Consider the following 26,492-nt stretch of genomic DNA (forward strand, 5'->3'; position numbering starts at 1 on the left):
ACGAGGGCCCCCGCCCCGCTCCTGTTCCCCTTCCCGCTCCCGCCCCGCTCCTGCCACAGTCCCGCGGCGCTCCGGTCCCGGGCGGACGGGCAGCATGTGCGATCCGGCCGTGTGCAGTTTCCTCACCCAGACCCTGTGCGCCCATGGCGGGCGGCTGCAGCTGTCGGAGCTGCAGGAGAACGTCGGGCTGTCGGAGCTGCAGCTGGAGAAGACGCTGTCGGCGGCGGGCCCCCGGCGGTTCCTGAAGGTGGGGAGCGGCCCGGTGGTCCTGGCCGTGACCGACGTGCGGGTCTGTGTCCGCAAGGTCTGCGTCGGCTGCGAGCGGCTGCACCTCTGCAAGCTGCACCTCATGGGCAGGTGCAACCAGGGCCCCAGGTGAGCGCGGGCAGCGGCTGGGGGCGGCGGGGGCGCTCCCCGAACCCCCTCACGCCTCCAAATCCCCTCACCGCCACACACACCCCTCACAACTTCCCCAAACGCCTTCACATCCCCCCCCAAACTTTCTTACACTCTCCACCCTCCCCAAACTCCCTCACTCACTCCCCAATCCCCTCACAGACCGCCCACTCCTCACACACCCCAGCCCCCTCAAAGCCCGCATCTCCGCCCTCACACCCCCCAACTCCGTCCCAACCCCGCTAACACCCCCCAAACTCCCCCACAGCCCCCTCACATCCCCCAAACTCCCTCACACCTGCCAAACTCCCTCACAGCCCCATCCCGAGCCCCCCGGGGGTGCCGCTCCTGCCCTGGTGCCCCGGGAGGAGCGGGCAGTAATCCCCTGGGATCAGCCGCGGGGGATCCTTGCTCCGGAAGAGCTCGTGTCCTGCCCCCGCTGTGTCGGTAGAAGCCGACGATTTGGGTGTTTTTTTGTTTTTTGTTTGTTTGGTTTGTTTTTTGTTTGTTTTTTTGTGTGTTTGTTTTGTTTGGTTTTTTTATTTCTTTTCCTTTCTGTTAATTTTTTTTGTTTGTTTAAAGCTGCTCATCTCCGCACCCGGCGCTCAGTCCCCCTGGCATCTGGGTTCAATAGTTTAACCTGTTCGCCTGGAGGAAAAAGCAAAGTGCTGACGTACCCTGTGGTTTTGCTCTAGAGAGTTACAAAAGTTGAGTTTCGCTGTAAGTCACTGCTTGGCTTATGGCCCTTTCTTTGAGAGGCACTGTTTGATCACCCAGATGCATCAATCCCGGTTTCTGGACTCGTGGGATGTGCAGGCTTGGCAGCCTCTCTAGCCATAGGTGGCCAAAGGTGGTGCCTAGTTTAAAAAACGTAAAGGAAACCAAAGGTAAATGCAGAAGAGCAGCCCAGCTTTGCCACTACAATTACTGATGGAAGAATTTTGTGTAGTTCAGGCCCCCAAGCCCCGGGTCTGGTGCTGATGCAGTGTTAGGAACACGCATGATCCCACTGGATCCTTCTTCTTCTGCCCCAACAAAATGGATCACTGTGCACTAAGATCCGGATAGCATGCAGGGGAAAATCCTTGTCTCTCTCTCATCATTAGGATGATAAGATTTTTTTAGGTTTTTTTTTTTTTTTTTTACATTAGAGACACTATAATAAGCTCCCTTGGGGTTCCCTGTTGGAAATGCCTTGACGTGTGTGCAGACACTCATGGTAGATGACTTTGTGTGAATTAAAGTTTGCAGTGAGGTGATTCCCTTCATAATGGTAAACCATTCTGTCATCTCAATAACACTAAGTATTTAAATCACTTTGGTATTTGTTAAAAATTAATAAAGCAAAGAATATACCTTTCATGGGAGGGAGCTTGATTAAAATGAGAGGGCAGAAATTCTGCTAGGTGGACTACACAGATCAATACAGAGACTGTTTTTTAACTGATAAGGTAAAATATAGCCTTGCTTCCAGGTCTTCCATCCTTTTTGTTTTAGAATCCCTGGAAAGAAAAATGTCTGGGCAAGTTACTCGGGTCTTCCTGTTTAGTGAAATAATTATTTTAGTCCAGTTAATCCTTTTTTTAACTAATGTCTAGCAAGTGGCTTTTCACTGTTACTTTTTTTTCCCTAAATGTGTTATCAGACTCAACTGTGCAGTTACCATTGTATTTGTAGAGTGTTTCAGCCTCTGACTTGGAAATACAGATTCAGCTGATCGAGTTCACTCTGTGATTGTCGGTGGACTCTCAAGTTCACTGTGGAGGAACACCAGTGATGGCTTCCACCTCAGATGCTCTGTAGTTTACTTACCTGCATAGCCATTAATTGAGTGCCTACAGCATCTAATACCCTTGGAAGATTATTTCTCAGGACCAAAGACACCACTCTTCTGCTATTCCTGTTTACTTGCTTACAAAGAATGTGTCTAACAGGTAGCAGGGCTCAGGGGAGAAATACCTGCACAAGGGTCTGTGCCAAAGGATTGGATCAGACACACCTTGAGGCAAAACTGTCGCAAGGAGAGCTTCAGGAGTTAACTAGAGGTTGAAAGAGTAAAGGATAGACTTGAATCTGGTAAATTAGCAGGTACTTTTACTGGTTGAGTATGTCTAATCTTAAGGCTGTATCAGATCTTGTGTTGAAGAGCAGGACATAAGGAAGCTGTATTTTACTGCATTGAATTAATGCACAGGCTGTGTGTCTCCTCTCTGATTTGCAGTACTATTTCCCAGAAATGTAAAAAATCTGCAGTCTCCCTCTCTAATTCATACTCACCAGACTTTTGGCTTTGTAAGTGGCAGTACTGACTTCATTACTGTAGCCTAATTGCTTCCTTAATCAAAACTTGTAAGTTAAACTTTCTTACCTGTTTTTTGATTTAGTTTTTTTTTAATAAAACTTCACAGCCACTGAAGATAACAAAATGTGTTGTTCTCAGCTTCACTATCACTTTTGTTTTGTGCAGACTCTTGCAAGTTTCTTTACTTGCCATCCCTAGGACAACAACCTGTTATTTTCACAAAATGAAGGCTGTTGCGACTTCCGGCATTGTTGATGTACTCCTTTAAAATTAACTTTCCCTCCAGCTGTTTAGGTCATGTGGCTTGGCTTGGACCTTCCTGGAGGCAAAGAATGCGTGGGGTCCGGCTGCATTGGAGTTTAAAGGCGGAGGATAGGATCCCTGCACTTCACAGAGGAGTTCTGCTGTTTGAGCCGTTCTCTGGCTAATTACAGACACTACCTAAATGTTCAGAGAGACTCTCATCAAACCACCTTTTTCTCATGCTTTTCTCAAGCTGCACATTATCTGAGGTTCTTCTTTAAATCAACTTGACTGAAGGAGTAAACATTGATATTTCTGTGTCTTTCCTTGCAGCTTTTGTAAGTACTCGCATGACATTATGAATGCGGAGAACAAAAAAGTTCTAAAAAAACATGATTTGTCTGGCCTCAGTGAGGATGAGCTGCAAGTCCTACTTCTCCAAAATGATCCATTCTTCCTCCCTGATGTAAGTTGTACTGATGTCTTAAGAGAAAGTTTTTGTTCATTAGGGGTGGGAGAAGGCAAGAGAGAATGTTTAGTTCTGATATTAATGTCCCGCTGTTAAGATGTGAAAGAGGATTAGTCAGAATGAAGGAAGAATGGGAATGGCAGTGTGAAACAACATAAGGTTCTGTGAAAGGACTGTGTACTTAAAATAATTTTAAAAAGCCACCACTGCAGCAGTAAACCTGTTTAATAAATACCCAGAGACATGCATCTGGAGAAGGCCTTGTCATCTGTCATGTGTCAGGAGCAGACCTGCCCTCTGATAGCAGGAGTTGGGCAGCAAGGCTACAGCCTGTCTCGTGTGCCATTTCTGTTATCCCAACAGGATGGCCATAAAGCTGCTCCAAACAAGCAAACAAAAATGCCAGCAGCTTCACCAGAGCTTTACAAAGGCTGAGATAAGCAAGAGAGAGTCGAAAGATCACAATAATTGTACATGCTTACAGGGTAAAAGGTACAGCCAAAACCCAGTGTGTTGCTTCTCTATGAGATGAAGACTAGGAAGTGAGTGTCCCTTTCCTTTTCCAGTCCATGTTGGCCTGCACAGGCCTGCACACATTTTGGTGCTTGAGGGTATAAGAGATGGGAAAAATCTGTGAGAAGATGACCAAATGACTGCAGTCAGTTTTGTGTCAAATCTGGCTCTGCCAAAGTGCATGGAGTTTTTGTGCTCTGACTTTCTACAAATAAACCTTTTGTACAAATAAACCTTTCTACCAATAAACTTGGCGCAGTTTATATGCCACTCATTGATTTTGTTAAATTTGGCTGAACATTGCATTCTGGTTCAGCATGTAGGGCAATAAGCATAAGGGCAGTGCTGCCTTCAAGCTATGACTGTTTCAAAGTCTGTCATACCCAGTTCTGGCTATAGCTGCTCCTGGTTAAGAAATTGCCAAGGTACTGCCCTTGTCTTTTGTAGGTTATAATCTGCAAGATTTGTTGACACAACAATTCTATTGTTTCTTTGTTCCCTGCTGTGAAAGTGGTAGACTTTGACAAAAGAGAATTTTTTTTGTGTAGTAGTGTTGTTTTAAAGTATGTTTTACTAGCAGAAGAAGTGTGGTGGCGATAAGCAAGGAGAATTATTAATTGTTCCCAGTAATGAGCAAATAGTAACAAGTATTTTTGGTTGGCATTATCCTTTAGTGCTTACTAGAAAACTGTTCAGCTCTCACCCCTGGCAGGCATCCTTAATTACCTGTCATTGACCCCTTTAACTCCTATCATACAGTAAAACAGCAAAACCGAGAGAAAACAGTGATCACTGCAGGCCATTCATAATCCTGAGAGCTTGGAGATCAGATGTAAAAACCAATTTGGATGTTTCCTGCTTAGAAATGCTGACTGGTGTGTGTGTGAAGATACGGCATGTAGGAAGCTCTCAAGCAAGAGGACACTTTGGTATTCTGTGACTTGAACTGAGGCTCAGAGTGAGAAAAACACAACAGCACCACAACATTCCCTCACTTTCTCTATGACTCTCCCGTTTTGTTTGTTTGTTTTGTTTGGGTTTTTTGGTTGCTTTTTGTTTCTTGGCAGATGCAAGGGGACAATGTGCTTTCTTGATGTAGCTAAATAGTGGATTCCCTGTTGTCATTGTTTAAGCCCAGATAAATACCATGCAGCCACTTGCTCTCTCCCACCCTGGTGGGATGGGCAGGAGAATTTGAAGAGGTAAAACCTGTGGGTTGAGATACTAAAATAATTGAAATAGAATAAAATCTAATAACAGTAATGAGGAGGAGAGAAAAATACTAATAAAACCCAAGAGAAACAAGTAATTCCAAGTACAGTAGCTCCCCACTCACTGACCGATTCCCAACCCATCATCCCTGAGCAGTGGTTGGTGGCTTCTGGGAAGAGGGATTTGGAGGAGACCTGTGAGAGTCCCAGTGTGATACTGGGGCTCTCTGCCAGACAGCTGTGTGTCCTCCTCAGACAAGTTTTCTTGTTACAGGCTACTCAGGGAGCAAAACTGTTACTGTGGTTCTTTGTGATCAATATGAAGGAATTTTTGGTCTGTGACTTGTTCCCTGGTCTGATTCTCTGTGTACCTCTTTTTTTGTGAATAGAGGAATAAAGAAGTACATTGCTTTTTCCATATGTACTCTAATCTCAAAGCACTCTTCTTACCATTTTATAAGCTCAAATCTTCAATGCAGGCTAAGCTTTACAAATAGGAAGTGCAAATTCAGTTTCAGCTCCATGAAATGATAACTCATTTGACACAGTGTACATGGTTTTTTTGAGACATTTGTTGTTCATTATGCTGTAGGGGTTTTTTAAATAGAATAACTGTAAACCAGTCTGGTTTTATGCACCTGCCTTGCATCCATTTTTGGCACGCCTAAGATTGTTGGGTTTGCTTTTTTTGGAAACAAAACCATGTACTCTTTCAAAACTGAAAATGCATGAGTCAGCTTAAAATACCTGCTCCTCTGTGTGAGAAATCTGTCTAGATTAAAGAAGTTGCAGTAAACACATGCCTTTTAACCTGTTTTCATGCTGTTTTCTGCATGCCTGTAGGACAAAGAGCTCTTACGTGCTTTTTAATTTCCTATTGTATCTTCCCCACTTCTAGACCTGCAGGTTTTACAACACAAAAGGTAGTCGCTGTATGCAGCAGAACTGCAGCAAGCTTCATGTTTGTCGGCACTTTCTCCAGGGGACATGTAAATTTCCTCAATGCATAATGTCCCATAACCTCTTGGATGACCATGCAATGAGAGTGTTGGAAGCAGGAGGCATTGATGGGAAGATAGCTTCAAACTTCCAGGCTATATATGATTTCAAGCATGTCGAATTCAACAAGGGACAGAAGAAGGGTTATGGTAAGTTGCAAGGAACAGTGGTCTTAAACATGATGTTGAATTTGATAGAGGTAGAAACTGTTCTTGTCCTACCTCCCAGCTAAACCCCACCATTCTTTTGGTGCTTTCAGTACACAACTACAGACCAAGAAATGAATATTGGAAAAGACCAACAACTCCAAGGATTAAGGAAGTGAAGACAACTTTGGAAACAGTGCAGTGCATGACGGATGTACCGCCTTCAGAAAGTAAATACCTAGCTAATAGTACCAACCCTTCGCTTGTGGAATCAGCTTTTGTATTTCTCCTCCTCCAATATATATACATTATTTCCCTCTGCTATTACATGCTTGCAAGAATGGAGTAAGTCATGGCGTAATCATGTGGGAGGGAGAATTGCACTTTCATTGCCTAAAGTACTGCATTCAAAACAGCAATTGAGTGGCAGGCAATAACTGTGACTAGCTAGGGTCTGTAACTGTAATTGCACCTTTGTTGTATCAGCAGTAGAGTGCCAGTGGAAGATTACACGTGTGATGGACAGAATTCTCCACAGAGGTTGGGATATTGCCAGCTAGCTGAGCTTCTGACCAAGCAGTGCTGTTCATTCAATCTTCTCATGCAGGTCCCCGTAGCACCGTAACTATTCAGAGCCATGACCAGTTGCCAACAGGAGCAAGAGATAAAGAAAAAGAAAAAGATAAAGGTATAGATTGTTTCTTACCCTCCAGTTGTGAGACCATGAGACCGGTGGTTTTCACTAGGACTTAATTTCACACTTCCTGACAGCTCCCATGGTAGTTGAGTGCAGCTTACATGCTTGCCTCACTGTTGAAATCCGTGGTACAGATGGCCAGCAGAGCGGTGTTGGGAGTTTTTGCCCAAGCATTGTGCAGCTCTCTGTACTGTCCTGGACACATTTTTTCCTTCCTAGGAAGGTGACAGAATTGTTTCTATGCATGCAGTATCTTTTTCTGTCTGTAGGCAATTTATACAGCTTTGTCAGTAGAGGTGTTGTCTCAATATGCATTCCAGTGAATGAATAGCAACTGGCAAATCTCTTGTTCTTCTGGGCAGAAGGATCTTGGCTTTAAAACCTGCAAGAGTCTGGAACTCTCTGAACAGGTTCTTTTAGATATTCCACACATGGACGATGTAATGTTTCATATCAAATTACACGTGTGATGGACAGAATTCTCCACAGAGATTGGGATATTGCCAGCTAGCTGAGCTTCTGGCCCAGCAGTGCTGTTCATTCAGTCTTCTCATGCAGGTCCCAGTAGCACCGTACCTGCTCAAGCAGACCTGCTCAAGAGCCAAGACCAGTTGCCAAAAGTAGCAGGCAATAAAGAAAAAGATAAAGATAAAGGTATGGATTGTTTCTTACCCTCCAGTTGTGAGACCATGAGACCGGTGGTTTTCACTGGGAGACTTAATTTCACACATCCTGACAGCTCCCAGTGGCAGTAGAGTGCAGCTTATGTGCTTGCCTCACAGTGTGTTGAAATCCATGGTACCAGATGGCCAGCAGAGCGGTGTTGGAGCTTTTTCCCAAGCATTGTGCAGCTCTCTGTACTGTCCTGGACACATTTTTTCCTTCCTAGGAAGGTGACAGAATTGTTTCTATGCATGCAGTATCTTTTTCTCTCCGTAGGCAATTTATACAGCTTTGTCAGTAGAGGTGTTGTCTTGATATGCATTCCAGTGAGTGAATAGCAACTGGCAAATCTCTTGTTCTTCTGGGCAGAAGGATCTTGGCTTTAAAACCTGCAAGAGTCTGGAACTCTCTGAACAGGTTCTTTTAGATATCAAATTACACGTGTGATGGACAGAATTCTCCACAGAGATTGGGATATTGCCAGCTAGCTGAGCTTCTGGCCCAGCAGTGCTGTTCATTCAGTCTTCTCATGCAGGTCCCCGTAGCACCGTACCTGCTCAAGCAGACCTGCTCAAGAGCCAAGACCAGTTGCCAACAGGAACAGGAGATAAAGATAAAGGTATGGATTGTTTCTTACCCTCCAGTTGTGAGACCATGAGACCGGTGGTTTTCACTAGGACTTAATTTCACACGTCCTGACAGCTCCCAGTGGCAGTTGAGTGCAGCTTATGTGCTTGCCTCACAGTGTGTTGAAATCCGTGGTACCAGATGGCCAGCAGAGCAATGTTGGAGCTTTTGCCCAAGCATTGTGCAGCTCACTGTACTGAACTGGATACATTTTTTCCTTCCTAGGAAGGTGACAGAATTGTTTCTATGCATGCAGTATCTTTTTCTGACTGTAGGCTGTTTATACAGTTTTGTCAGTAGAGGTGTTGTCTCGATATACATTCCAGTGAGTGAATAGCAACTGGCAAATCTCTTGTTCTTCTGGGCAGAAGGATCTTGGCTTTAAAACCTGCAAGAGTCTGGAACTCTCTGAACAGGTTCTTTTAGATATCAAATTACATGTGTGATGGACAGAATTCTCCACAGAGATTGGGATATTGCCAGCTAGCTGAGCTTCTGGCCCAGCAGTGCTGTTAATTTTGTCTTCTCATGCAGGTCCCTGTAGCACCGTAACTACTCAGAGCCAAGACCAGTTGCCAACAGGAGCAAGAGATAAAGAAAAAGATAAAGGTATGGATTGTTTCTTACCTTCCAGTTGTGAGACTGTAAGACCAGTGGTTTTCACTAGGACTTAATTTCACACTTCCTGACAGCTCCCCATTGTAGTAGAGTGCAGCTTATGTGCTTGCCTCACAGTGTGTTGAAATCCATGGTACCAGATGGCCAGCAGAGCAGTGTTGGAGCTTTTGCCCAAGCATTGTGCAGCTCACTGTACTGAACTGGATACATTTTTTCCTTCCTAGGAAGGTGACAGAATTGTTTCTATGCATGCAGTATCTTTTTCTGTAGGCCGTTTATACAGCTTTGTCAGTAGAGGTGTTGTCTCGATATACATTCCAATGAGTGAATAGCAACTGGCAAATCTCTTGTTCTTCTGGGCAGAAGGATCTTGGCTTTAAAGCTTGCAAGAGTCTGGTACTCTCTGAACAGGTTTCTTTAGATATTCCACACATGGACGGTGTAATGTTTCATATCAAATTACACGTGTGATGGACAGAATTCTCCACAGAGATTGGGATATTGCCATCTTGCTGAGCTTCTGGCCCAGCGGTTCATTCTGTCTTCTCTTGCAGGTCCCAGTAGCACCGTACCTGCTCAAGCAGACCTGCTCAAGAGCCAAGACCAGTTGCCAACAGGAGCAGGAGATAAAGAAAAAGATAAAGGTATGGATTGTTTCTTACCCTCCAGTCTTGAGATGAATTTATGAAAAGAGAGTTGATGTCACACAGGTATTGTGATGTCTCAGTTTTAAAGACAGCTGTCTGCTAGGGAAGGCAGGACCAGGACCCTCCCTTGGATTGGAGAATGTAAACCCTCTCCCTCCAAATTATTACAATTTTGAAATCAAGGGGCTTTCAGGCAAAGATATGAGGATAGAAGTAACAGTTCTTTACTAGTATATCAGTGCAAACAAATCAAGAACAACTATGGAATTAATAACAAGCAGAACCAGGGACCCCGTGACAGCTGCCTCAGTCAAAACGGGAAAGGATGGAGGAGAACCTTTTCTTTAAAAAGCCCTAGGGCGATCCCGGTACCCTGCTTGACTCTGAAGAGCACTAAGCTGGAACAGCAGGAATGATCCTGGCTGGTGGACGAGATGTCTCAGAGAGCTCCGTGGCTGTAGCTGGAGCTGCTGGATGTCCCGGCAGGGCAGGGGAGCAGGGCTACAGCGCAGAGAAACACAGAGCAGTGCCAAGGAGCGGCAGGGGTGGGGCAGGCACGGTGGGCTCGGGATTCCCGGAGCTCGAGCACATGGGGATAGGTCCCTCCTTTAGTGAGGTAGGTGATAATAAGTTCCAGGGTCAGTGGCTGCTGTCACAAGCAGAGGCTCACGCCACAGAAGAAGAAGCAGCAGCAGCAGCAGCTCTGGGCTGGGTTATGGCGAATTCCTTTTCTCAAGCAATAGCAACTCTGAGCATCTTCTGAAGCCCCAGAGGATCAAGCTAGCAACTATCCCCCACCCTGGGCCCAACCAACCCTTTATTTTCTCTAGTATCCATAAGTACCAGCAGTCAGCATTTCCTAGCAATTTTCATGGGAAAAATTCTATAGGTAAGAAGGAACAAAAGAAAAGAAACCTAATGTGAGCATCGCATAGCCACTTGCTCACTTCCCCCTGATCCCCAGAGGGAAAAGAAAGAAAGCTTCTTTGCAAGAACCATGGACAGTCACACCCTGTGTTGTTCTGAGCTTCCTGACACTGCTTGCCCTTCCGTGCTGAGATTTCTTCCAGTGTCAGTTTATTGCTCAGTCTCAAAGGCCTGACTTCTGTGTTGGGCTGTATGGGAGATAGTCAGATCCTGAAACTGCTTGACTTTGCTGCTGCAGTCAAATCCTTGTTATTTCTGGGATGAACTACCAAATGCAGGATCTTTCTATTAGAGTAAATATGAACTGCCATGTTCTTTGCTGTAGGTAAAAAGGACAGTTCCTCTGATGACGCTTCAAAGGACAACAAAAAAATCAACTGTGATGAGATCTGTTTGTTTTATGTCTGGAAGTACTGCAAAAACAAGGGTAAGCTTTGTGAAAAGTAATATTGTTGTTGAAGAGTTGTGTGCAGAGGCACTCCTGCTCAGTGGCTTGGGCTAGTGGTGACAACTGCCTCCTCAGTAGTTTTTCTTAATAAACACTGTCAGAATTACAAACATAATCAGAGAAAAGCCAAGCAGTATGCTTAAACCCTTTCTCCTCTGGATAATTCAGCCTATTTCAGACCTTTTGATAGGGCAGGCTTTGGGTATGTTTCTGTGGCAAAGCCCTTCTAAGTGTAGCCCTTTCTGTAGCTAGAAGATCAAGTTATGAGTTGTCTTTATGCTGTCATCATTGATAGCTCATAAATGTATGCCATCCTTTATTCCTGCTGTATCTATCCTATGTACATCAGATAATAGCCATGTTCTTCCTCATTAAGTCCTTTAAAAAGTGATCTGAGGTGTTGAAGCATCTCTAAAAAACCACACTAGTTGTACCAGCTAAGCTAAAGATAAATCTAGTCGGTTGTCTTTTTGGTAGTGTCCAGAACAGATCTGAGGGGCAAATATAAGTAACTGTATTTGGGAGCTGTCCCTGAAGAATCATTTAAGCCCCAGGTTTGGCTCTTCCTTTATTATGAGGAGGTGCCATGACATTGTCTTTCCCTGATCTTATCCAGTCAGTTTCTAAAGGACTGCTACTCCTCTGACCACCTGGCCTTGACAAAAGACCCTGTGTAACGTAAATAGTATACCTGGGTGAAACTGTGAAGGTCAGGTTCAAAGCAGCCATTCTATGACCACCAGATAACTAAACTCAAGTAACTGTTGGAGTGTTAGTTGTGTCTCAGCAAAGAGAAGGTTCTTGTGTCTTTCAAATATATTTGGCAGAGTGTGTAGAGATCTATCTACCTATCTGTCTGTCTGTCTATGTTGCTTTTGTTGGTAAGACTGCAGAAACACACTCCCCTTCTGTTTTCACTTTGTCTTCATTGCTTATACGAAAGACCAGGAAAGAGAGCCTCAAGATGTAAAAGATGCTGGTTCTGTTTTAGTTTTTTCTTGTCTTGCTCTCTGTGTTAATGATTGCAGAGTTCTTGACTATGTCTGATTTCGTTACAGATAAATGCAAATCTGTTCATTACCATTTGCCGTATAAATGGGAGATTCATGATGGGTTGTTGTCCTGGCATGAACTTGGCATGATGGAGGAAGTTGAAAAGGCCTATTGTGACCCAAAGAACAGCAGGTGTAGTAATGCTGGACTACTTGCTTGAGTATTGTGATTGAGCCTGTGTAGGAAAACTTGTGTTTTCTTCCTAAAGATGTCTGACTTCTCATCTTCTGGTTATGGAGCCTCTCAGAAGATGGGAGAATGTAAAAATAATTTTTTTTCCTTTTAAAAAAGCAAAGTAAGAGTGATTGCATGAAAATCCCACTCCAGTTTTGTCTTCTAAAAATAACAAAACTGTATCTTGCATTTAAAACTCTATACAAGGTAAAAAGCCAGTGGAATACAGTGTTTAAAATACTAGTATTTCAGATCATTAATCACTTTATTTACAGTAATGAAGTTGGGTCTTTAGACAACATTTCAGAGCTGGTCCTTCTCTATGGCTATTTCTTTCCTACTACAGCTAGTATCTGTAATAACAGTAATAGTAATCTATTACGGGCCTAGAGACATTTTATAAAATATCCTTTGTGTAGGCAGCCCATCTATTTTTTCTTCTTTTTTATTTCTGTTTTAAGAGTGTGTTTTCCTTTTAACCCCTTTCTGAAAAGTCTCACTCAAAGCCACCTGGATTCGTAGGGCATCCCAAGTTTGGCTTCACAGAATGGTATTCTAGTTTTGGCCCATGCCTCTTAAGGCACCAGATAATTTTTATTTGCAGTTTTCTGGAGATCATAAGCAATATTCCAAAGAGGAGGCTGCCATCAAAGTCTTCCTGCCTGGGAGTTAACTTACAGGAGTAAGAGTCCAGGTGGCTCTGGTGATGAATCCAGTTTGCAGAACTCACAGCTGTGGTTGCTGTGATTGCATCTTTTGTAACCACAGGAAAATGAAAAATGTTGATAGTCTGCAGGTGTTTGCTGGCAAATTCAGTCACACACTTTGCACATTCTGCTTTTGTACTGAGAAAGACTGTAACCACACTTAGTTATCACAGAAGTTCCTTTTGCCACACTGTACTTGGAGCCTGACATTGTAAAGCTGGCAGTGCCACATGTGACTGAGGTGCCATTTGGTGTCTCACAGGCCAGAGTTCACTTCTGAAGCTTAGAAATGGTTTTCAGAGTTGCCATGTGCTGTGGGAAATAAATACTCCTATTTCAGATCTAATGAAGTTTGGTTTACATTATATAAAAGAAAATGGCACCAGCTTAAACTATGGATTAGAGGATAAAGTATGCACTGCTAACTATAGTAAACCTGAATTTGTCCTTACAGCTTGCCAAGTAGGAACATTAATTTCCAGACAATGACCTGCTGTTCTTCTTTGATTCGACGCCTCTCTACACCATCATCGGTCACAAGACCCACATTCCTACTGACCACACAGTGGATTTGGTACTGGAAGAATAACCAAGACGAGTGGGTTGAATATGGAGAAGAGGTGAGTTCACGTCCTGTGCTTTGAGTCACTTCTGCAGGCATGTGTGGAGCCTCTTGGCATTATTCCCCCTTTTCTCAACAGGATTAATTAAGTGAATCCTTGTTCTTGAATTTTACAGTGTTGGGAAATTACAGATGTGAAGCTACATCTGTTTATAACAGACATGAAAAAATGCTGACAGGCTGGAGGGAAGAGAGCTCCCTTTTGGAATTGTCTATGGCTTCTACAGAGTTTTAACATATAGACACTGTCCTTAAGATATATGGGAAGTAGTTGCCTGTTTTCTAAGCATTGCCTTGCTTCCTTGGACATGTGAGGCTTGCTGTGCTCTCTCAGATCAAATGCAGTCTTTTTCCACGTATGTCCAAGTCCTCTGATGAGAAAGTAATCTGAAAAATCTGGGAAAAGAAATATGTATAGAACCTCACCTTCCCCTAAGGCAGATCAGTTTACCCCATATGGTTTACAGTATAGAGGCACAAATTGTAGAACACAAAGGTGATCCAGGGACTTCAAGTGCACAGGAAAAGGTGTTCGATAGAGCACAGTTTAAAAGACTCAGAGTAAGCTCAAGGAATACTCAACCTCAAGGAGTCACCCTGAGAAGTGTCCCAGGTCCAGGAGAGATCACAGCTGTCCAGCTGCTCCTTAGCAGGGAGAGCTAGCAAGGAGCTCAGGCTTTCCTGTCTGTGGAATGAAGTGGTTGCCTCATAGTTAAATCACAAGCAAAATAAAAGGTAAGAGTGAGACTCTTTAGACCTACAACTTTTTTTTTCTTGGCAGATTGTCTTGGAAGTACCACCTGCTGTTCATGCATTAATCACATCAGCAGTGTTTGGTTCCAAGCTCATATGCATCAATGCTCACCGTGTCACGCTGTTCCTTTGTGGGTTTTCAGATAGCAGGTTGGAAATAGAAAAGTTCTTGACCTAGACCTTTACTTCCTTGGGAACCTGCACCAAACTAATTCTGGTTTGGTAAGAAGTCGAGTTTAGCCATCAGGCCTGGTGGCAGCGCAGCCCTGCCTCCTCCCTTGCCATGGGACTGGGCAGAGAGTGAGAAAACTCATGGGATGATATAAAGAATAAAAGATAACGCGAAAGAGTGTGCACAAGCAAAGCAAAACATTCCCCACTTCCCTTGGACAGGCAGGTGCTCAGCCGTCCCAGGAAAGCCACGTTCCATCACAGGTCACAGTGACTTGGGAAAACAAACACCATCACTCCAAATGTCTGACTTCCTCCTCCTCCCAGCTTTGTATAATGGAGTGACACATTATGGTCCGGGATGGCCAGTTGGGGTCAGCTGTCCTGGATGTGTACCCTCCCATCTCCTTGTGCCCCCCAGGCCCTCCCTGGTGGGCTGGGAGAGGAGCAGAAAAGTCCCTGGCTCTGTCCATGCCCTGCTCAGTAGTAACTAAAACATCCCTGTGTTATCAGCAGTCTTCCAGCACAAATCCAAAGCACTGCCACTACCAGCTGCTGAGAGGAAATTTACCCCAGCCAGAACCAGCACAACTTGTTACAGGAATTTAAATTGAATATATGTATGTCTATCATTAGTAATTATGTGTTTGTGTTTATGTTACAAATACTCAGTACTCAGCCTCAGGCCACCATAGTTCTGGGTAGATTCCTCATCACCCTGCTCTTGGCCTCTTCTGTCCCTCTACCTCAGTTAGTTATCCAGGGTTTAGTCCTGACTGTGATACTTCTCATTCTCTTTAATTTTTTCTCTTCTCCCCACAAAGGAAGAAGGGAACAGCATGACCTCACCATCTTCTGCTGTTATTGAGAATTTGTATCAGGCAGATCCATGTGCCGTTGTACCTTTCCAGGCTGGCCAACATCAATACGAACTCAATTTTAAAGGTAGTCATTTTAAAGGGTCTCATCTACAACTGTGCAGTGCTTTATACAGTCTTGCAAAATCTCCCAGATTTTAGAATCTATGACTTCCTTTCCTGATGCCAGTAGTTTCACTTACTGGAAGTGAGATAGTGATGGCCCAGAGAAAATTCCTTACAAAAGTCACCTTTCCCCATTATTCCTTGTCACTCTCCAGACTCACGTTTGACCAGCAATATAAAGGTCATGGTCTTCACGTAAAGTCATAGTAAACCTTAAGTAAAGTGACTTAATTCTGTGGATGGTAGAAAATACAAATTATGTATCTTTGTGCTGCTTTAGGAATGTGTAAAAATCATGAGTGGCTTAGGGAGCAAGCAGGGTAGGTAGAGGTTCAATCACAGAATTATGGGAAAGACAGGAAGCTTATACAGCCTTTGTGCAACTATTCCTCAGCAGGTAGAATTGACAGTGAACATGCAGTTTTCATTAAAGAATGACTCATGATGATGATGACCCCATCTTGTAGACTTATTCATGACTTTTTTTTTCCTTTTTTTCCTTGCTATTTTTTTCTCTTCAAGAAATGACTCAGACAAACATTACTTTCAAGACTCGAAGACAGGTCTGCAGGCGACCAAAATTTGTGTCTTCTGAAGATGTGCAGAAGATAAAGACAGGGTAAGTGCTCTTTAGGTTGTTTTTTCATGTTTGAGAAGCAATTACAAGGCAAGATGGTTCCCAATGCTGGCAGTAGTTGTACAAAGAACACAGGTGATGCTGGAGAAAGCCTGTCTATCCATGGGACTGAGCAACAGAAGCTCTATCACAAGCTGCATTCTTGGTGCATCACCTGCTGCCTGGGGCACAGGTTATTCCAGGTACTACAGCCACAGCTGTTGCTTAAAGAAGCAACTGCAAGAGGCCTGTGATAGTTGAGTGACAGCATGCAGTACTCAGCTTATGGACTGAGGCTGTTTCCTAGTTTCCTTGTGGTTTATTTTGTTAATTTTTAAATACAGGAATTGGCCAAATGAGATACTCCAAACCTGAGTGTTTGGAGCAGTACTAGAATTACTAACACTTCATTTCCTGTCTGTTTGCAAGCAGCCAGAGGGATTCTTCTATTCCTGGTCACTGGGATACATCTGCACTGCCTGACTTGGGATACAAGGTATCTTCTTTTCCCCCCTTCTTGTAATTCTCATGGGAAAGGCACAGCTGAAGCTTAACTGAATCAACTCTAACTGTGTAGATGCTAAAAAGGGACAGGAGTCATTTCTTGGGTGGGTGTGCTAAAGATCTCAGTGATCTCCCAAGGGCTTATGAAACAGGTGCCAAATTGCCTTGAAGTTCTACTGCATTTTAGGTGTTTCTCTAGATACCATAAACTCATCAAACCAAAACCTCAAAATTCCAAACAACACCAAACCCAAAACTCACCAAATTCAAGACAGGAAGAGTAAGTTTGGGTTCCAGGAAAGGAAATCTCTATATCCTTCAGTACTGTCACATACATCACAGATCTGAGCACAGACCTCGGCCTCAAGAAATGGCAGAAGTAAAGATCTACAACCATAAAATAAAAAAAAACAAACCCACAAAACATTGCAGTGATGTCTGCAACAAACCCAACCCCTGTTAGCCCAAAGTCTATGTTCTTATTGGGTCTACCAAGACCAAAATGTATGGGTGTTTTTTAGATTACTAGGTCCTGCTGTCCTTCTGGAAGAGCAGCACAGTTTGTGGAAGTATTACAGGACTCTAGTAAAAAAACGCTTTTTCATGTTATACCTGCCCTTTGTGTAGTGGTTTTGACCCTGCTTGAGGAACAGAAGCGTAAGAGGTTTTCCTTGCTGACTGTGTCACAGAATCTTGTGTGATGCTGACCAGGTTGTGTTGGCACACATACCCTGGGGGCTGAGGAACACAGTGTGTGGCTGTGTGTCAGTGTCATGGGTGGAGTAAAACACTTCACTTGCAGGAGAGAAGCAGTGCTATGTTGATATAAAATCACCATTTCACAAAATTTGATAGTGAAGGTGCCAGTGATTTAACAAGATTTGATTATTATTTACTCCATAGAGAATAGGGTCAGACAAAACCATTAGAGAGACCCTGCTGTCGAGTCATGACTTCCGTAAAGAAAAGATGAAATAATAATGAGAGTGTGTGGTAATCTGGCAGGCAGCCCATTTAAAGATTTGCCTGTGACATTTGGAGCTCAGTAGAAGTAACAAAGGAATACTCTTCCCTTGGCTTATCAGCATATGAACAAACAAGCATAAATTTTTCCAAAGAATGCCAGAAAGACAGGCAGCTCTGTTCTTTTCAGGTCTCCTGAGTTGTATGTACTTAATTGCTTCCCATACTTGCTCTGAAAACTTGTCTGAATTTTAGTTCTGTACATTTGTTGAGGTGTTTCTGGAGTCACTGGGGTGAATGTGGGAGGCTTTGGAATGCACTGCATAGTATCTTTTGGTTGTACGTATGGGGATGTGTGAGTAGAAGGATTGCCTTGCTCCCCAGAGTTCAGTTTGCTTGCTGAGTTGGCACCTAAGAAAACATCTCTTAACTTGTGAGTGCCTTTTACAGGAGAGGAAAAGTGACAATGCCCATGATACCTGTTGGTACTAAAAGTGAAAGCCTGGGCTAGATTAAATCTTTCTGTGGGACCCTAAGGTTGTTTTTTTGCAGTAGGTAATATTGGGAGTGGCTGGGATTCTGCATGCTTGTGGTGACCATTGTAAGAGCTGACAGCTGCAACTCGATGAACTGCCTTCTCGTCAGACATTGACAAATAATCCTGGCAAAATCTGCTGCGCTGGAAGTGATCCCTTTTAAAAAGGAACCTGTGAGATAGGCAGGAAGTCATCTTGGCTTAAAATGAGAAGCTGTGTTTTGGTAACATTGCTTATTTTTCAGTTACTGCTGTGTCTAATCTGTAAGTCATTGAGAATAGCTTTGTAGAAAGAAGTGTATAAAATGCACCATGGAAATTGGTAACACTGATTGGAAAAAGTTGGTGTGAATTTCTCCTGTCTTTGTTTTAACATAGTGGAATTAGTGGTTGTTAAATGTTTTAAACAAAAAAAAAAAATTATTATATCCTAAAACTTCATGCTGGGTTTAGAATTGTGTCTTTAATGCACAACTGAGAAAAGTGTGCAGTGGATGTGTGGTTTCCTGTCAGTCTTTGTGTGGCTGGTGTGCTGGTGAATCCTGGCCACACGCAGGCCAAGGATTGCTGCACTGTACCAGGCACAGGATGCAATGTGAAGAGTGTCCGTGCATTTTACAGATGTCAGTTCTGGTGGGGTCACTGCCACCAGCACCACCCCCGCTCCTTCCAAAATCCCAGTGAAGCAGAGCTCAGGGTTTAAGTCACAGAGTACTGCTCTTGTGCAGTCATACACTGGTTGGAAATGCTGCCAGAGCAGTGATTCCTTCTCTGCCTTGGGAACTCTTCTCCTTGATAAAAGGGTAGCAAATGCTCACACTCAGTGGGATTTTCCTTTTCAGGCCTGAAAGTGAAAAATGCTGAAAAAGTTGTGTAGTTATGCTGTATCAGCCTTCAGCAACAATGTGGTGCTGTGTCCCTTTATTAGCACTAAAAGTTAGAATCCTTGGGGAAATAACAACAAACCCACAAAGTTTTCATGGAAAGGAGAACAGCTTTGTTGTCAGGAGGCCATCATATGATAAAATAATGGAAATACTTTTCTTACAGGATTAGGCCTTGTGTAACATGGCTGACCCTCTGTTTTACCTAGAAAGGTAACAGTTCCTCAGGAAGAGATCACAGAATCATAGAATAGGCTGAGTTGGAAGGGACCCATCGGGATCATTGAGTCCAACACCTGGCCCTGCACAGGATACCCCAAGAATCACACCATGAACCTGAAAGATGCAGCAGAGCAAAAGCACATTTGTAGTTCAAGCAGGAATTGTTCATGTATAAATAAATTTGCAGATGACACAAAGCTGAACACTGCAGGTGACACTCCTGAAGGACAGGGCCATCCAAAGGAAAATGGACAAGTGGTCCATGAGAATCCCATGAGGTTCAACAAGTACTGGTGCTGCACCTGGGCCAGGACAACCCCTGGGGTCATTCCAGGCTGGGGATAAGCAGATGGAACAGCCATTGGTTGAATGCAGCTTGGAGCAACCTGGGATAGTGGAAGGTGTCAATGCTTATGGCAGGGGGTGGTATTAGATGGGCTTCAAGGTCTCTTCCAACCAAAACCATTCTGTAATTCTAAATAAAAGATGTAGTACTGAAATATAGTGACATGATTTTCAACCTGTAGGTGATGAGGAGCAGCTTTGGGCTGTGGTGCCACAGACTGTGCAGACAATCAGTGCTTGTACATCCTGATTGTTTTAATGTGTTGTGCTGTGAAGCTTTGGAAAATGCTCCTGTATTGAGACATGGGAAATTTCACTTCACTTTTTAAAGGCTTTTAAATAAATTCCAATAAACAGCTTTTTCTTGTGCAGCTGACTGTATTCTTAATATTTAGAATACTTTCCTGTGAGTGATCTCCTCATCAGTAAGTACTTAAATGTAGCTGTGAAACACAAGTTTTATCCTATTTTATTTCCTCTTTAAGCTCAGCCTTCTAAAACAGGGAATTTTTGCTGGGTAGGGTAAGATGTGAGTTTGTTACCTTCTATGACAGCCACAGCTTTCCTGCTTAAAACACTTTGGAACATGGGGTGTTGTGATCTCACTTTGTCATCTTGAGTCCTCACTTAGCTTAAGTTGTGGTGAAATGAAAAGTATTACCAGGTGACATCAGCCTGCCAGCATCATACTTTTGCAGTTTATGGAGATAAGTGTTGATTCTGGAAGACTAAAGACACAAGTTACTTTAGAGAAAAAATGTAAAATCTATGCATGACATAAGTAAGCAGAAGAGCTCAAGTAATGTTTTAATTGTTTTGCATTAAATTCTGTTTGGGAAAAATGAGCATTTCTTAATGGATTTTTAAGCACCAAATGTATGGATAAATAAATGAAAGGATAATGGCTAAATAGACTCTTTCCTTTGGGAAAGGAGATGTATTTGTTTAAGCAGGTATTCGGTGTCATGTTTGTTTAGAAATGTAGGGGGTTTTTTCTGAAGTCCGTATTTAAGTGAAGCTTTCCAAGTTCTGGCTTTGAAAAGGTAAGGCACTGCAATGCTAGGAGGGTGTTTGTGTTTTGTTTGTTTCGTCTTTAATAGCTGAAGCTCCCATAAATGTCTAGTTACAAATGATGCTGTTATCTAACATCTTTCGTTCTTAATCAGCTTTAGATATAAAACTGGCATTATCTGGAATAATCTGTCAAATTTTCTTTTTGCAATTTTTGTTCCATTGAGATTTAAAGTTGCAAGTGTCAGCTCTTGGAGATGATAAACCTTTCAGCATGCTTCCTGAAGAGAGGTGAGGTGTCCTTGCAAAGCAGGAGTGACATACTTAGTATTTGGTTCACATAGTCATGATCTAAAGCATTTAATGACCTTTCATAAGCATAGTTTGGGGACCCTTCTGAAAATATATGAGCTGGAGTTAGGCTTCTCTGTGCTCCAAGCTCACTGCAGCCTCATGCCTTCTTTTGCTTTGATTTGTATTTTATAGGCAGTGGTGATCAGCAATGCAACACCTGAATACAATGAAATAAAGCAGCTGTTTCATCGGACTATGAAAAATTACAGCATCCTTAAAATACAGAGGATTCAGAATCCATCCCTCTGGAAGGTGTTTCAGTGGTTAGTACTTGTTTCCCTATCCTTATGACGAGGCAGTCTCCAAAAACAGGTTGTCCTGTATGTGCTTTCTAGGAAAGAAAGGAGCTTGCTACCTGTGCCTTAACATGACTGGTATTTCGTTATTAGAAGTTTCAGGAGTGAGATTGGTGTCTGAGGCCTTCCACAGAATGCCATGCTCTGGGGAGGTTCCCTTTGCATGGCTCCTTGGAAGAGGGGGAGAGGAGCACAGAGAGAAAGAGATGCATGATGCAACACTGGGATGAGGATATGCACAGGAGTGTGGAACAGTGATTGTCTCGGGGATGGAGCAATAACTGCCTGCTGCACAGTGCTCTGTCTGTTACAAATCTTTATCCATTAGAGGATATGAAATGCTAAAAAGAGTAAAGCCTGCTTGGGCCTTTTTGTTCCAGTCAGATTTATTTAAGGTGCTTTTGCTGAACAAAATCAGTATTCACTGAGAAAGAATCCTTGGGTTTTAACTTGATGATCTCTGAGTTTCAGAGCTCCTTTCTGGTTTTGAACATCTACATCAGTGATACTGAACTCCAGGTACTTAGGCCAACCTGGATACCAGCACATTAGAGCTGGGGCTCAACCACGTTTAAGTTAGTTTGATGTAAGATTAAGCTGCTGTTTGGAACAGTTGTCTAGTTTAAGACAAGAGTAATTATTCACGAACTGTATGGAATGGTAATGGAGTAGAAAAATACTGCTCAACAGAGTGCTTTCACCTGCAAAATGATGGAACCCAGAAAGTTATCAGCTACTGATTTTATAAAACCTTTTCATCCAGCAAAACACAAGAGACTTCAAAAGATGTAATGGTGCATACTTTATATCCTCCTGCAATGAGGTAATTAAGCTAAGCAGGCACAGTTCAACATTGCCAAGTCTAGAGGATGGTGGAGTAGTTTGGGTTAGAAGAGACCTTAAAGCTCATGCATTCTGCAATGGACAGGGACATCTTCCACTATCCCAGGTTGCTGGACACTTCCAGGGATGGGGCAGCCACAGCATCTCTGGGCAGCCTGTGCCAAGGTCTCACCATCGTCAGTAAGTTCTCAATGAACAAGTTTCAGTCTGTTGCTCTTACCTTTTCGTTTACCAATTTACAAGTTGGAAGGAATCTCCCTTACCCCGGCTCTGCTTGATTTGTAGCTGATGACTTTCTGAAGAATATTACTGTCTTGTCCACTTCAGCAGCTTCTGGAAATCTGAGAGGTGTCTGGATGCTGTGGAACAATGATGGGAAATACGAGTTGAGCCTTTTGTTGTGATTTCTCCTTTGACTGTGTTCATAGCTCAGTCTGACTCTGGCCTCAGACAGCAAGATGAGCAGAGGGCAAAGCAGGCTGGGTTTGTGTCCTGGCCCATCTCCTCAGCAGCACTAACCTCTCTCGGGGACAGGAGCTGGGGCTGTGGCACGGAGTACAAGCTGCCTCCAGCTTTGAGCCACTGTGGAAGCACAGAGCCTCTGAGAGTAATGCTGCCTCCACTCCATTGAGGGCTTGGGTGGGAAGGGACCTGAAAGCACAACCAGTTGGGCCCTACAGAGGAGCAAAAGGTTGGTACAGTGGCAGTTGGAATAGTGTCAAATGCCTAAATTCCCTGAGTAAAGCCAGAATTAGCTAGAATTGCTGAGCTGTGGTGTCAGTACAGTGCTCGTGTCATAGTCATTCATTATGCTGCTCATGAGTGGAGAGAGCAGGCTGGAAAGCTCGTCCAGCTGATAATTACATGGATATTGCAGAGTTGTTGGAATTGTTTAAAAAACCTATTTTTCCCTTCCATGGCTCACAGCCTTCTCCCCTTCATTTTTGTCAGGCAAAAAGAGAAGATGAAAAGGGAAAATGGAGGAAAGGAAGTCCAGGAAAAACTCCTGTTCCACGGAACTGACAACACCTCCATGAAAACAATCTGCGCTCAGAACTTTGACTGGAGAATTTGTGGAAGCAATGGAACTAACTATGGGAAGGGTATGTAGAAAATAAGGTATCTGCTGAGACTTCCCTGATAGTGGAGCAGTCAAAGTTGTGAAGTCTAACTATAGAAGGTGAAAAAATAATAAAAGAATTGGTACTATGATCCTTCTGAGGAGGGCCAGGATTTGCTTTGGAATGGAGGTAATTCTTCTCTCAAGGTATCAAGAACATTAGTGCAGGGATTTACTGTAGGTGGCATTTTCTGATGTCTGAGGTCATCCTTTGAATTTACAAGAGAAATTAGTTTGTATGGCGGGGAGAAGAGAGGTGTGCATGCTCTCAAGTGTGATTATGGAAGGTCCTTGTGTATTCTTGTATGTCCCTCTCATCATAACACACAGACCTGTAGTGTGCTTGTTAGTATAGCTTTTAAAAAATTACTCCTAAAATAGCAAATACTGAGTGGAAATTACATGGTGCAATCCCCTCTTTTGCAAAAATTCTGGTGGTATTCTGTAAACTGAGTAAGAGAAGTCCTGAAAGTTGAGTCTAGTACCTCCTGAAAATCCAGGGGATGCTGAGATTTTGCTGTCACTGTATAGGTTCTCCTCACAACCACATTTTCATCTCGTTTTCTAGGAAGTTACTTTGCTAGAGATGCTTGCTATTCCCACGCCTACTGTCAGGCTACGCTGCAGGGACACTTGATGTTTGTGGCTCGTGTTCTGGTTGGAGACTACGTTAAAGGCAACGCCGACTATGTTCGTCCCCCAAAGAAAAGTGCTGACAAGCTCTGGTTTTATGACAGCTGTGTGGATGATGAGTTAAATCCTTCTGTTTTTGTTATCTTTGAAAAACACCAGATTTACCCAGAGTACATAGTAGAGTATAAAGAGGAGAGAATAAGAGAGCAGCAGGAGGAGACAGTAATAATGTATAAAGCAGAGGCAATAAGACAGCAGAAAGAGGCAGAAATAAGAATGTGTAGAGAGGATGGAAAAAGAGAGCGTAAAGAGGAGAGAAATAAATGTGTTATATCTTAGAGGAACATGGCAGTTTGCATCCCTCATCTTGTTTTTCGTATTGCAGGTGTTCTCCTACTTGGTGACTTCTTTCTTTTTAATACAGTTCTTCAGAATGTTAATCCAAACAATTTTTGCATTGAGGAGGGCTGGCAAAGCAGATGTTACATTTGTTGCGACTGCCTTATCTTCTCTTCCTCTCTTAAATGAAGCATAAGCATTTCAATAACCATAGCAGGAAAATCAGAATTGTGGGATGGGAAATTGGATGTTATGACTGCTGTGGACAAATAATTGTAAATGCATTATTTAAAAAAAAAAAATAGAGAGGATTTCTCTTTGCAAACAGTTAAAAGAAAAATTGACAGTACAGTAGTTTTTAAGGAAGCTTTCAAATTTTTAGTAGCCAAAGATTCTTTTTGGTGCAGAATTCACCTGCTCTTGATCCTCTCATCTATCATTATTACAAATAATTCCGTGAAGGTAATAATGACTTGAGTTTGTTAATGCTGATATATGTTTCGAGTTAAAATGGTAAACAAAAAAAAAGAAAAAGCATATTTTAAATCCGTGTTGTTAGTTCTCGAGAATTTTCATCTGTACAATGGCAGATGGATCAGAAAGCTGATTCTTTGTGGAAATTTGCAGTAACTTGTTGTAACCTGTATAAAAGCAGAGCTTAACTGGAGCTGTGAAAGCCACCACAAGTGAGTAAGCAGGTAACAAAATTTGGTTGTTTGGCTGCAACTAATGGCTGTAAGGACACAAAGGCTGTGTCCCAACAAGCCAGGCTTTCCAGTGGCTGAGGTCGCGTAGCGCAATAGGACGGGAGAAATTTCTTAAGCAGCAAAGAGATGTTCTGTCCTGTTGGTGCAGTAACTTTCGTTTTTCCAGATGTAGAACGGGACCAAAAGAGACCAGTTAGGTTCTCTTGAGGCCAGTGGTAGAACTGCTGTCCTAAGGCATTGTCTGCATGTTCTGCTGCCTCTTGCGTGGGGCAGGGTGCTGACAAGTGAGGCTCCTCTTTGTGGTTTGGGGGTGATCCTGGTTCAGAAAGTTGTGCAGTTTCTACTGGATGGTAGCAGGGAGCCTGTAAGTGGATGAAACTGAAGACTCTCTGTACAAAATGCCATATTCAGGCAGTTCAGCTGTTCAGAGGGAAACTAGGAGTGAGGACAGAGGAGCAGTAATTTTTACCTTCAGATAAGCTTTACAGAAACACCAATAGCCTCTAAGGTTTTTGCATCTGTGGTACAAATCTGTCAAGACTCAAAGATACGAAGTTCTTCCCAAGAGGAATGCAAAAGATAAATCCAGAAAATCTTACTTAAATAACTTAGAACTAAATGAAAACATGCGGGGAAGATTTTAACACTTTTTAAGATCTCTCCTTCTCTTGTTTGGCTGTAGAGTTGCTGAATTACTAAGCTTGCTGTATTTGCAAATAAAACCTTTTTTCAGGCACTATCAGGGTGCAGTTTGTCTTTCATAAACATGGCAAGACTAAATAAACTGAGTGAACCAGCCGCTGCCTGCATTCCCTGTCTTCCCTCAGTGTTTCTAAACCAGGGAACTGCACATGTAGGGTAGGTGCTTAGCTAATTACTAAGGAGAGAATAGCATGATTCAGGGAGAGTATTTCTGTAAGTTAACTTCCTAACAGGGAGATGCTTAATATTAAAGTGGTGGGGCAGTTTGGTTAGATTTCATGTAATTGAACAGCTGCTCTGAGCAGTTGATGAAGTCCCTAGAAAAGATGAAAGAATTAAGTGAGGTAGTGGCAGAACTGCTAGTTTTAAATCTTGAAATAGTGATCTATTGAGACCTTCTAAGGATGTATTTCTTTAATATGCAGATGAGTATTTTTTAAAGAATCTGAATCAGGCACCTGTAGAAACCCCCGTGCCTGTGAGGGACAAGGCAGGCCTGTATAGGCAGGGTGCCAGTGAGATGCTGACAGCTTAGGATGAGTCCAGATCACCACACACAGGGTAAGGACACAGCAATGCAGGAAGTGCAGAGCTGTTCCATGGTCCAGCCCACCCTGGGGTGGGGATGCAGCTCTCTGGTGCACAAGGCTTTGACTTTTCCAACAGAGGAGTGGACTGAAAGTGAGAGCTGCAATCTGGATAACTGAGCTGAATAGGAAGGAAGGCTGGAAAATGCATATTCTGAATGCAGGAAGATGGAAAAGGAACAATGGCTCTCCCACCTCGTCACACCTCAGCCTCTTCCTAACTAGCACCAAAGAAAACCCCTGGGAGGCTGTGCCACGCCTGGGCTGTGACCCTGTGCGAGCACAGATGCTGCTGCTCCCCACTGCTGGATGCTTCTGGCCACTGTGATGGAAACAAAGTGAGTGCACACTGTTACAGGTCTATGAAATTAGGCTGAATAACATTTAAAAGCTTCACACATGCAAAGAAGTCACGTACTTGCTTGCTCAACAAAGATCATCTTTGAATTTATTAAGGCAAAG

The 26,492-nt window shown here is 43.2% G+C and overlaps 2 protein-coding genes across 17 annotated transcripts in view; one reads left to right on the plus strand and one right to left on the minus strand.

Annotated features, from left to right (window-relative positions):
• LOC116995010 (zinc finger CCCH-type antiviral protein 1-like) lies at positions 1–25,477 on the plus strand. 16 transcript variants are annotated; one of them, XM_033057186.2, is made up of 18 exons: positions 2–375; positions 3,275–3,407; positions 6,033–6,282; positions 6,393–6,509; positions 6,887–6,967; positions 7,535–7,630; positions 8,175–8,258; positions 8,801–8,875; positions 9,439–9,528; positions 10,784–10,885; positions 11,965–12,091; positions 13,295–13,460; positions 15,211–15,331; positions 15,892–15,988; positions 16,415–16,481; positions 20,936–21,066; positions 22,894–23,045; positions 23,631–25,477. In XM_033057186.2, the coding sequence occupies exons 1-18, from the start codon at positions 95–97 to the stop codon at positions 24,032–24,034; spliced, it is 2,574 nt and encodes an 857-aa protein (XP_032913077.1). In that variant the 5' UTR covers positions 2–94; the 3' UTR covers positions 24,035–25,477. The 16 variants fall into 16 exon arrangements, with proteins under 16 accessions (XP_032913085.1, XP_032913077.1, XP_032913079.1 ...); XM_033057188.2 differs by having other exon boundaries at positions 16,418–16,481; XM_033057191.2 differs by having other exon boundaries at positions 8,870–8,875.
• Positions 21,882–26,492, minus strand: part of TTC38 (tetratricopeptide repeat domain 38) — a 22,566-nt gene continuing 17,955 nt past the window's right edge. Inside the window, exon 15 of the transcript XR_004417635.1 lies at positions 21,882–22,301. The gene's annotated coding sequence lies outside the window, so the exon portion shown is untranslated. The remainder of the gene's footprint in view (positions 22,302–26,492) is intronic.

This window comes from Catharus ustulatus, chromosome 4 (genome assembly GCF_009819885.2).
Source record: "Catharus ustulatus isolate bCatUst1 chromosome 4, bCatUst1.pri.v2, whole genome shotgun sequence".
NCBI classification, from domain to species: domain Eukaryota; kingdom Metazoa; phylum Chordata; class Aves; order Passeriformes; family Turdidae; genus Catharus; species Catharus ustulatus.